General features: G+C 55.0%; 2 protein-coding genes across 2 annotated transcripts; one reads left to right on the forward strand and one right to left on the reverse strand.

The window, feature by feature from the left end:
* Window positions 1-1,140: 1,140 nt before the first annotated feature.
* PTRHD1 (peptidyl-tRNA hydrolase domain containing 1) lies at window positions 1,141-2,464 on the reverse strand. Its single transcript, XM_080388450.1, has 2 exons — window positions 2,154-2,464; window positions 1,141-1,499 (listed from the first exon to the last, which is right to left on the reverse strand). The coding sequence occupies exons 1-2, from the start codon at window positions 2,364-2,366 to the stop codon at window positions 1,329-1,331; spliced, it is 384 nt and encodes a 127-aa protein (XP_080244576.1). The 5' UTR covers window positions 2,367-2,464; the 3' UTR covers window positions 1,141-1,328.
* On the forward strand, window positions 2,450-10,983 carry CENPO (centromere protein O). The gene is made up of 7 exons (XM_080388449.1): window positions 2,450-2,547; window positions 2,850-3,080; window positions 4,582-4,751; window positions 5,117-5,228; window positions 6,023-6,282; window positions 7,236-7,407; window positions 9,031-10,983. The coding sequence occupies exons 2-7, from the start codon at window positions 3,050-3,052 to the stop codon at window positions 9,129-9,131; spliced, it is 846 nt and encodes a 281-aa protein (XP_080244575.1). The 5' UTR covers window positions 2,450-2,547; window positions 2,850-3,049; the 3' UTR covers window positions 9,132-10,983.
* The last annotated feature ends 65 nt before the right edge of the window (window positions 10,984-11,048 follow it).

Raw genomic sequence — 11,048 nt, forward strand, 5'->3', positions numbered from 1 at the left:
CCACTTGGTGGCAAAAACATTGTCTTAAAGCCCAGAGCACTGAAGAGAAAATAGATCTGTAGTGCGTGGTTATGAGTCACCGAATTTACCGCTGGAGCACGGCGCAGATGGTGGGCACCAGACCCCATGCCGCAGCTCTGCTCCGTGCAGTGACACCGTTTGTTTTTTTTATTAAACCAGGTGTCTGACAAGGTGTGAAAACGGCTCTGGGGCAGTTTTCTGATCTCCCCAGATCCCGTTCCACTCTGTAGCAGGGGCTACGTGCGGTCTCGGTGCTCGGTTTAGTGGGTGAGTGCTCCCCAGCACCGTGAGGGGAGCGGTGCGCGTAACACCAGGGTGGAAATGACTTGGGTTGTCTCCGGCGGAGCACAGCAAGAAGGCACACGGCTCCTGCCTCCAGCCCTGGATTCAAGGCCATGAGGAACTGCTCTGTGCTCTGGAAACTGGGAAACTACCCGGGGGGCTGGGGGTGACAACACTATTAACAGCATGACCACAGCGCCATTAACAGCATGACCAGGATGGGGAGACGTAGGGCGCGCACACTCCTAGCTGGCAATGCGCTTTTTTAAAAACTTTTTTTTTTTAACCGAGTGGCTCATTTCAAATATTTTTACTGTAAAGGAGGCAGAAGGCTGCAGGCCGAGGGCTGTGAGTCCCCGCTCGCCGGGCAACGCTGCCATCTGCCGTTCGTGCGGCTCCCGCAGGGTTTCATCGCGCAGCTCGGTGCGAGTAAGATCACGGACAAACCGGCCTCGCTGGTGCAGGAGGAAAAAGCGATCCGGCGTGGCTCCGCAGCCAGGGAGCAAGAGGCAGAGGTGGGAGAGGCGCCGGAGCGCAGCCATGCCGGCAGCGGAACCAGCGCCGAATTCACAGGGAGAACCAGAGCCAGCCAGACGGCCGTGCCTGCAGCCAGGCCGCGCTTGTGGAGCTTGGGCACAGGGGCAGCAGCCATTGGGATGGACAGACAGACGGATGGGGAAGCTCAAAGGGCTGCTCAAGGGAAAACTCACCCCTAAAAAGCAGCAGAGACATTTTCAAACGTGGCAGAATCTAAAAGTTTGCCTGTTCTGGTAGGGGAAGATGTGCAAGCAAGCACGCTGACTGCACGCGGAAATCAGTTAAGATAACAGTGGCACAGTCTGCACAGAATAACATTTAATCCTCCCCACCGAAGAGCCATTTCACACCGTATAACTACTATCACTACACAAGACGACTACCTGCTGCTGGGCACTAGCACAGCACTGCCGAGACGCAGCAGCGTCTCCTCCCAGCGTCAAGCTCAGCTCTGGCCCAGGAGGAGAGCTGCCAGTGCCTATTCCTGGTCACTTTAGCAATTTGAATTTCTTCAGGTGCTGGTGCACTTGGTCCTTTGGGTAGGGCCGGAGCGCCAGGCAGGTGGCCACGTTCTCAGGCTGCTCGGTCCACACTTCGTGGTCTATGTCGTGCTGCTTCAAGGTCTCTGCCAGTGCTGTCAGGGCAGCCTCATCTGGAGCCTGGGGAAAGACAGTCTGCTGTGAGAGCTGGGGTGGGAAGCGGTGCCGGATACTTGCAAGAACTGTGGGGATGAGACAAAGAAAGACAGCCCACCCTGGGGACAGTGGCCAGGACACGGAGGCAGCCAGCTGCCTGCACAGGTGTAAGGATGGGCAACCCCAAAAGGCATTTTGTTCCTGCAGGCCCTGGCTGCACCGCCAGCCTCTGCAGGCACTTGGGGTAGCAGCTAGGGGCTGTGAGCCAGCACAGGTGTAAACCTTCAAAAGTGCGTTGTTCCCCCCCCCCGGAAAGCTGGCCTGGCTCGGTGTGCTAAGGCAAACAGCCCTGCCCAGCCCCACGTCTACACAAGGGGCTGCCCCCATCACCGTCCTGAACTTCCCCTCACGAAGCCGCTGCTTCGGTCACGGGGGCTCACCGGGAGTAACGGCGGCCGCGGGACGGTGAGGCGGGCGGGAGGACAGGCCGGCCCCGGGGGAGGACGAGTCCCGGCCAGCCTCCCACCCCCTGCCAGGCCCGGCCGGCGCCGGGGGTGCCTCCACAGAGCCAACACCGCCCCACCGCCCATCACAACCCCGCCCCAACATGGCCGCCGCCCGCCCCGCCGAGGCGAACGCTCCCGGCCTGCCCCGCGGCTCCCGGCCTGCCCCGCGCACCTCCAGCACCACCGTGCGCATGGCGCCGCCCAACTCCAGGTAGGCGCGGGTGTCGGGGTGCTGCCGGTGCGCATGCGCGGCGGCCAGGGCGGCGTGGCAGCCCTGCGCTACGACCGCGCCCAGCGGCCACGACCGCGGCGGCCGGCCTAGGTCCCCGCGCAGCACCACGTATTGCACCAGCGCCGCCACCGCCGCCGCTCCAGGCGCCGCCATGCCGCCGTACGGCGCCGCACAGCCTGCCGGGAGGCGCGGCCGCGCGCGGTGCCTGGCGGGAGCGGGGCGGAGGCAGTGCCGCCGCCATTTTGTTGTACGGCAAACGGAGGGAAATGGCGTCAGGGAGGTGACGTCCTTCCGGCGGCGCTCAGGCGCGCAGTTTGAGCCCCGGTTGTCTGAGGTGGGTGCGGGAGCTGTTGGGGACCCGGGCCCCTACAGCCGCCCCGGCGCGGCCCCCTCAGCCCCCTTGGTGCGGAGCCCCGGCTGCCTGGCGCCTCGCTTGTCCCCGTCCCCCGCGGCCTAACCCACCCCTCCGTGCGGGGGTTCCTCCCTGTCCCCTTGGCTGTGGCGGCTCTCCGGGGCGCCCTGCTGGCGGGGGGAGCTGAATCCTGTCCGTTCCTGCGCTCCCGGGGGGGTTCCTTGTGGGGCCGGCGTGAAACTGTGGCTTGTAGGAAAATGGCGAGTTATAACGTGTCTTTTCAGCCATCGGCCCGTGGGATTGTCCCTGCGTGGGGCCGGCCCGGGTGCCAGACCTGCCCTTGGTGCTTCTCTGAGTCCCGTTGTGGCGGCAGGAGGAAGATCCCTGAGGAAAAGCTCTTGCTACCTCCACATCACTGCTTGCCCAGGGACGCAGCCTGGCCGAGGAACCCGCTGCCTTGCTTACAGGAGAGCGGCGAGGGAAGATGGAGGGGGGGAAAGCTTGTGCACCGAGCGGTGAGTTACCTGGGGCGCAGGGTGCGGGACATCCAAGTGCCAAGTGTGGCCTTCCTGTAGGAGTGAGCCCTGAAGTACCTGGGGCCAGAGGCGACCCCCTGGTTGCTTCAGTTGCTGAGTTGTATCTTGAGTAGCTCTCAGCTGATATAGGGTATGGGGGCTTTGTTTCCCTGATCTGTGGACTGGGTTAAAGGTGGAATGGGGAATTGCAGCTCTCCTGGGATCAGGGACATCAGGACTGGAGTATTTGCTAGCTTATTCTGCTTTTCAGGAGCTTAGCTAGCTGCTATGGGACGCCCCAGTGTTTAGGTTCTTGCTGGCCCTCAGCCTCACGTTTAAAATTCCCAAAAGCCTCTTTCCTGGATCTTTGCCTGTCTTCTGCCCCTTTGCAAAGTTATTGCAAGTGTTTTTGTTATGTATCTGCACTGGACCTACTTTGTTTCTGTTGCTGCAGTGCAGACCACCAATAATCACAGCTTGGATTTTTGAGCGTATGTGGTGGTTTGATGCTGGCTGAATGCCAGGTGCCCACCAAAACGACTCTATCACTCCCCTCCTCAACCAGATAGGGGAGAGAAAATATAACAAAAAGCTTTTGTAGATCAAGATGAGGACAGGGAGATCACTCAGCAATTACTGTCATGGGAAAAACAGGCTGAACTTGGGGAAAATTAGTTTATTACCATTCAAATCAGAAAAAAACACCTTCCCCCACCCCTCCTTCTTCCAGGGCTTAATTCTTGATTTCTCTCCCTCTTCCCCCCCGAGCAGGCAGGGGACAGGGAATAGGGGTTACAGTCAGTTCATCACACACTGTCTCTGCCACTACTTCCTCTTCACACTCTTCCCCTGCTCCAAGTGTGGGGTCCCTCCCACAGGAGACAGTTCTTCGTGAACTTCTCCAAGGTGAGTAGGCTGCAGTTCTTGACACACTGCTCCAGCATGGGTCCCCCACGGGGTCCCAAGTCCTGGCAGCAAAACAAACCTGTTTCAGTGTGGGCTCTTTTCTCCATGAGTCCACAAGTCCTGCCAGCAAACCTGCTCTGGTGTGGGCTTCCCACAGGGTCACAGCCTCCTTCAGGCATCCCCCTGCTTTGGCTTGGGGTCCTTCCCGGGCTGCAGGTGGAGATCTGCTCCACTGTGGGCCTCCGTGAGCTAAGGGGAATCTGTGCTGTGGCACCTGGAGCGCCTCCTCCCCTCCCTCTGCGCTGACCTGGGTGTCTGCAGAGCTGTTCCTCTCACATAGTCTCACTGCTCTCTTCTTGGTGCAGGTATTTTCTTTTTTTTTTTTTCCTTCTTAATATGTTATCCCAGAGGCACTGCCACTATCGCTGATGGACTTGGCCAGCAGTGGGTCCATCTTGGAGCCGGCCGGCATTGGTTCCACTGGACATGGGGGAAGCTTCTAGCAGCTTTTCACAGAAGCCACCTCTGTAGCCACTTTCCCTACCAAAACCTGGCTATGCAAACCCATCACAGCATGTCATGCTTTTCCTCGCAGGAGTGTTTGCTCACCTGGAAATGCTGGAGGTGCAGTCCCATGAGGCAGCTGTGAAGCAGGAGGAAATGGAGCAGCAAGAAGAGAAGCTGGCCAGGCTGAAAGCAACAGTTCAGGAGCTGAGACTCCGGAGGGATGAGCTGCAGGCTAAAGTGGATCTGCAGCAAAAGGGGGTGAGAAAAAGGCTTACTGCAGAGATTTGGCAGAGGGCTCTGGTGTGCTGCTGCTCTCAGAGGGTGGATTTACTGAGGTTATTCATATAGAGCCAACTGTTATTTTTTTATTTTCCCCAGGGCATACAGTCCTGGTGTCCCCTCTTTTCAGTACCATATAGTCTAGAACTGCTGGATCTGCTTGGCTGGAAGTTGTGTGGCCATTTCTGAACTATTTTGTTGAGTTTTTCTCCCCTTTTCTGCTTGAAACGCCATCTCGCTTTTCTCAGAGCCAGGTTATTATTTCTCTGTATCCTGACTGTGTTCCCTGCAGGTGACACATTTGTGTCAGCGATTTTTGACCTCTTCTCTTCTGGCTTTTGTAGCAACTTGGGAAAGAAAGAGTCGTGCTGCCTCCGGCACAGCCCAGTGCTCGGGCTGTTTTGGAGTGGAAGATAAAAAGCCTTAAGGCCATGCTGCGGCTTTTTTACCTCACAGGTAATGTCTCAAAATTTTGTGTTCTGCCAATGGCTGCATTTCTGGGGTGCTAAATTTCGGTAAATGAACCTGATGTGAAGTGTAACTTCCCTGTTAACACTGCTGCTGTTGTGCTTGAAGCCATTGAAATGCTGGAAGAGCCGTAACTTTGTAATTCCCTGCCTTTTGCAGGAGGCCTCTGGGATGTTGCAGGAACTCTTATTTACTTTATTTAGACTGTCTGGATTTTTGAAAACTACCTTAGGAATGAAATCTTTGGGAATTAGGCAGTTCAATATGCAGTGGTCTGAGTCTTCCAAGCAAGCTTGTGAGGTCAGCACCCTCTTTTCTTCTGCTTCTGAGCTTTTTTTTTTTTAAAAAAAAAAAAAATTGGTTTCCAATGACAGCCACCTTTGCGTTCTGGAAAGTGTGAGGATGTGAGTCCGGCTTGATGCAAGCAGGCTGAGCCCTGCCATGAGCACTCCCACCGTGCTGCTTGGGGCAGTAAAGCACCCAGGGTGCCCCATTTGTCCCTGTCACGTTGGAGCCAGGACTGTGTTTGAAATCAGCAGCATAACTCAGTTATTGGGAATCTAAGCTACCATTAAGCTTGCTGAATTCATTAGAGGTCCCTTAATAAAAAGTTGCCCTGTTTTTATGTTGCTGAACTCTTGCAAGTCATTCGGCCTCCTAGGGAGCTCCCTCAGCTAGCCTAGGAGGAGGACAGAGCCCCTCTTACCATCTCTGTTGCCCCAGCCAAGCTGCAGTGGTGAGTTAGAGTAGCGCTCAGTAAACCCTCTCTCTCTGGACCCAAGGGATCAGCGGGAAGCTGACCAAGAAGGGAGTGTGTTTCTGCATCAGCACGGCTTACGAGGGCACCTACTTGGATTCTTACTACCTGGACCTGCTCACCGAGCCAGAAGTGCAGATTTACCGCCACTCTGTCCCCATCTTCATCCCCCTGGAGGAGATAGCCAAGAAGTACTTGCAGACGGACATCAGGCGCTTCTTGTCTGTCCTGTCTGACCACCTGAATGCTTACGTTCAGAGGAGGTACCAGGCAGACCAGTTACAGGTACCAGTGGCCGCAGCAATTTTGTTCACCCTTCTTTTTTCCTTTGGTGTACCAAGTGTTACGAGTCTCTGAAGTGCTGGGGGGAATTTTTGCAGTTTTCTTTTTATTGAGTGCTCATGGTTCTGGTTTTCAGAACTTCACAAACTATCATGTGACTATAAACTTGGTTGCCTGTTCCATCGATTGTCAGGTACTTGGATATTGTATTGTGGCTCATTTAAAGTTTACTGTCAAATTCCAGAGCTCCCTAAGCTGAAATAGCTGTCATCTCTAAAAAGCCACCGGAGGGTGTGGCTTTAGGGTGCGCATGGCACTTGTTTAAGTCTTTCCTGTGTAAGGTTGCTCAATGTACAGTATGTGTCCAGTGCTGGGCTCCCCAGTTCCAGAGAGACTGGGAGCTGCTGGGGAAGGGCCAGCAGAGGTGACCAAGCTGATGAGGGGCTGGAGCATCTCCCTGGTGAGGAAAGGCCGTGGGAGCTGGGGCTGTTCAGCCTGGGCAGGAGAAGGCTGAGAGGGGACCTGAGCGATGCACACAGGTACCTTAAGGGCCAGTGTCAGGGGGCCGGGGCCGGGCTCTTGTCAGCGGTGCCCAGCGACAGGACAAGGGGCAACGGGCACAAACTGCAGCACAGGGAGCTCCGTGGGGAGAGCAGGAAAAACTTCTTTCCCTTGAGGGTGACGGAGCACGGGGACAGGCTGCCCAGAGAGGCTGTGCAGTCTCCTTCTCTGGGGACGTCCAGAGCCCGCCTGGCTGTGATCCTGCGCAGCTGCTGTAGGAGAGCCTGCTTGAGCAGGGGGTGGGCTAGGGGATCTCCAGAGATCCCTTCCAACTCTGGCGATTCTATGATTTGGGTATGCCCGGCTGGTATAGAGGGTGCACTTGATGAGCTCCCAGCCCTGTGCTGATGGGCTCCCTTCCTAGCTTTGTGTTTCAGTTGTCTTTGTCCCTTCAGAAACACTTTTCAGACCAGATAGAAGGAAAGCTGCAGAGGAATTCCTTGTGTGACTTGCTGGTCTTTAATTACAACGTGTCAAGGAAAAGCAAGACCTTTCTGTTCAAGGTGAGGCTGCTTTATGGAGATCTCTGTTGCAGCCTCCCCACTGAAGCAGTCGTTTCCTGCGCATGTAAGTTGATGGTGCGGAGTCTCTCTGGGGACGTGGGCTGGGCAGACCATACTGTGGTTCTGCACATGGATGTTTTTTTTTCCCTAGTTCAGTTTGGGGACAAAAGGCAGTAAGCTGTCAAATTGCTGAAGGAGAACAGATTACAGAAGTGGTTGTGTGCAACTGGTGTTGGTCTTGAAGCAGTTGTAACTCATCCCTAGCACAAGAGCACAGATCTCTTGCAATACTGGCAAGATGGGATGGCTGTGAGGAGGGAGGGAGGATGGGGCTGAGAAAGGAAAGGTGTGAGTGCAAGCTTGGATCATTTCAGATGGACGGGATGCTTGTTTGCGGTTTGCAATTACTGGGAGTGCAGACTCTGGTACGGTCCCAGCAGGATCAGGATGCTGTTTTCACAAGTTTCACAGCTAGAGCTCAGCCTGTGCTAGTGCACTGTGCACACGTGGGAGAGCCTGGTGAGCAAGTGCAGCCAGAAACTGGGAAGCTGTCAGTCTCCATCACAGTGACTGTTTGTTCCAGTTGACTTATGGCCTTGGACTCATTTCTGATCCTTGAAAACCTGGCAGCCAGCCTTGTGATCTTTCCCTAGGGTGGGGTCTAGCTGTAGGCAAATAAGGCAGGATTTTTTCAGCATCAGGAATTTCTCTCTCTCAGTGCATTAAGATAAATGACTAATTGAGGCCTGGTGTTGGGCTGTCTCGTGTGGCCAGGCAGGCCCTAATTGCCCCTGCTGCCCTCCTAGGTGTGCTGGCATGTATTGCAGTGCAGTGGCAGGGAGAAAGAGGCAGGAGCGAGATTTATCGTCCCTTAGAAAGGATCAGGGATGCTGCAAAATACTCGTAACAAAGATCTCTGCCTGCAAAATCTTTCCCTGATGCCACCTACTCCCCCTCCTCTGTATCAGCAATGCCACCTCCTCCTAGTATGGGAAAGACTGACTGCAACAGTGAGTGTCTTGTGCAGCCCTAACACCGTGGCACGGCTTTATCACAGATCCACGCTATTTTCTGACTGGTTATTACAGATCCCAAATGGGGCTGAGGGATCGTTTGCCCATCTGTCTGCCTGTGTTTTCCAGCCACACCGTGTCCTGCTTTTGGCTGGCTGGGCTGTGGAGCGTGTGGACCAACATGCAGCTAGATGGAGCTCTGAACGGAGCAGCTGGGATTGATAATCTCTGCTCTCTGCCATCAGGCACAGTCTCAGGCCTGCTCCTGCCAGATCGTTGGTTAGGCTGGAGGAGTCATCGTGTACTGGATCAACAGTTCCTCCTCTCCTTTCCTTGCAGTAGCCATCCCTTTGTAGGTGACGTTCTGCCTTAGCTCACAAATTCTGCGCTAAGAGAGGAGCTGGGTCTGGGTGAGGCTGCCACGTAACTGTCCTCGCCTGTCAGCAGTGCGTGTTTCTTAAGGCACTTGTTCTTTCTGCAGCCATCAAATCCCATGAGGGAGCTGCAGGATGCCAAGGGTTAGGGAGGAGAGCAAAGGGTTATGAGAAGAAAAACTATATAGCGAGGGAGATGGAAAGACTCCCTAGGGACAAGGGAGGAATGAGAAACAAATAGTTTTATGCTGGCAACGTGGTGTTCCTTTCCCCACTGATCCATCTGCTTCTGTCTGCCAGCGGACGCTCCCGCATCTGTAGCAGAGATGGCAGCAGCTCATTCAGGCCTGTTTCGCCGTGTGGCCCTGCACAAAGCCTTCCGCTCCTTCGGCAGCGCGTGAGAAAGGGTGGATGGAGCACTCACCGTGAGCCACCCCAGCTTTCCTCAGTAACGCAGCTCCCTGAGCTCCCCTGCCTGTGGGGAGTGATCACGAAATGCAAACGTTTTCTGTGGACCGCAGCGATGCTGCTGGAAACCCCCAGGAGCGATTGGGCCAGCTTGAACCTCGAGAGCAACATTTCCCTGCAGCTTTTGGGTGCCTGCTGTCACAGGTAACCTTTCCTCGGCACTGTGCCGCTCGCTTGTTTGAGCGCTGATCTCTGCGGTTGGTGCGGCAGAACTCCACGGTTGCAGGAAGCCTCTCACAGTTGGAATCAGAAACGACACGAAAACTTCAAGGTCTCTTTTTCAGTGGCGATGCCCTGGGCGTCAGCACCATGTGCTTATCCAACACACCTCGAAAGCAGGGAGCAAGTGGGGTGAGCTGTGCCCTGCTTACTATAGCCAGGCAAGGATTTCATGTTAGAAGCTGCAAGGGGTTGAGGGACGGAGGTGAGGTTTACGTTAGTGCCAGCTAAACCCGTGCCCTCGTGCAAGCTGTGTTAACCACCCCACGAGCAGGAGCGCTGAACTTCCCGGAAAAATTTCACACCAGCGGTGCCTTTACACGTGCTCTTTCCTTCCCTTTAGGCGTGGGGCAGATTTGCTGGTGTCCTGGCGTTGTGCTTCAACTCTGGATCAGATCTTTGAAAACTTGTTTTGTAACAATACTTTAGCAGCTTATTAATAAAAGTTCTACGTTACTCAAACTGTGGTGTTAAAAAAAGAAAAATCTTTTGATTTCCTTTAGCTTTATAATGTGGTTTAGTAGAATAGAATGGCATTTAAATGACAGATATATATATATAATGTGGTTTAAATGACAGTATTTTCTCCTGTCTCACTTTTATTCCAGTCCCACGTGTGATAAGGCACAGGGAAAGCCCTTTGTCATTTTTTTATTCTTTCTGTCATCATTATAGCTCCTGGTCCAGATTGAACTGAACAATTTGTTTAGTTTTGAGTGTCGTAGCTCTAGGCAGTGAGTCCCGCTGCTGACGTCCGTAGAGGAAGGCTCGCAAGGCTGACAGCTTGCAGCTCAAGCTGCTTTCGGAGAGCTGACAGCTCGCGGGGTGAGCATTTGCTCGCTTGCTCGTGTTTGGAGGGGTTTGGGCTTCTGAGTATCTGCTCCTGCTGCCAGCTGTGCATCATCAGAAAGCATTTTTGTTACCCCGCATCACTTTTAGTTCTGTGGTTGTCATTTCTATGAAAAGTAATGGAAAGCAGGAAAAGCGCTGCTTGGTGTCTCACCCGTGCCGGGGGGCAACTGTGAGTTTGCAGAGGCCAGGCTGGGGTGCCAGCCCCTGCCCTAACCTTGTGCACTGTCCTGCTGAGGGGAGGCAGAGCCCTGACCTGGCAGTGGGGTGAAGGCCTGGGCTGCATGTTTTGGGGAGATCTGTGGGAACAGGACACTTCAGCTGCGAGGGTGAGGTGCCGCAGCTTGTCACTGAAGCAGCTGTGGCAAAGCCAGGCTTAACCCAGCTCTTGGTCATGGTCCCCTGTTGGTGGGGGATAGAGGGAGGTGGGTCTGGGCCATAAGACCCACTGCACCCCGGGGCCTGTATCCTGGGGTACTCGGAGGGCTGAGTCAGGGTTTCTTCCCCTCTCTGCATCACTCCAGGTCCCCTTGGGTGCTGCTTGCACCCACAGCCAGGCCCTGTGAGCACAGGGACAGCACAGCGCGGGCTGTGGATGTGCATTTTGTTTCCTTGAGCCTGCTGAGGTGGGGATTAAACTCCCGTCTCATTCGTGTCACCGTTCCCAGTGTTCGGTACTCTGCTGCCAGAGCCAGCAAGGGCCAGCAGCACATGCTGCCCGCGGGAGGTGCTCAGCCCCAGCACCAGCCTCCCATTTCAGGATCCCTCCAAAACCAGCATCC

Source organism: Falco punctatus (genome assembly GCF_963210335.1).
Source record: "Falco punctatus genome assembly, chromosome: 5".
Lineage (NCBI taxonomy): Eukaryota > Metazoa > Chordata > Aves > Falconiformes > Falconidae > Falco > Falco punctatus.

Bases quoted from the DNA above. Each gene is read 5' to 3' on its own strand.
- PTRHD1 (XM_080388450.1), bottom strand. From the start codon at position 2,366: ATGGCGGCGCCTGGAGCGGCGGCGGTGGCGGCGCTGGTGCAATACGTG. The intron at 1,500-2,153 runs GTGCGCGGGGCA...GTCTTTCCCCAG, and splicing joins TGCGCACGGTGGTGCTGGAG to GCTCCAGATGAGGCTGCCCT.
- CENPO (XM_080388449.1), top strand. From the start codon at position 3,050: ATGGAGGGGGGGAAAGCTTGTGCACCGAGCG. The intron at 5,229-6,022 runs GTAATGTCTCAA...TCTGGACCCAAG, and splicing joins GCGGCTTTTTTACCTCACAG to GGATCAGCGGGAAGCTGACC. The intron at 7,408-9,030 runs GTAAGTTGATGG...TCTGTCTGCCAG, and splicing joins AGCAGTCGTTTCCTGCGCAT to CGGACGCTCCCGCATCTGTA.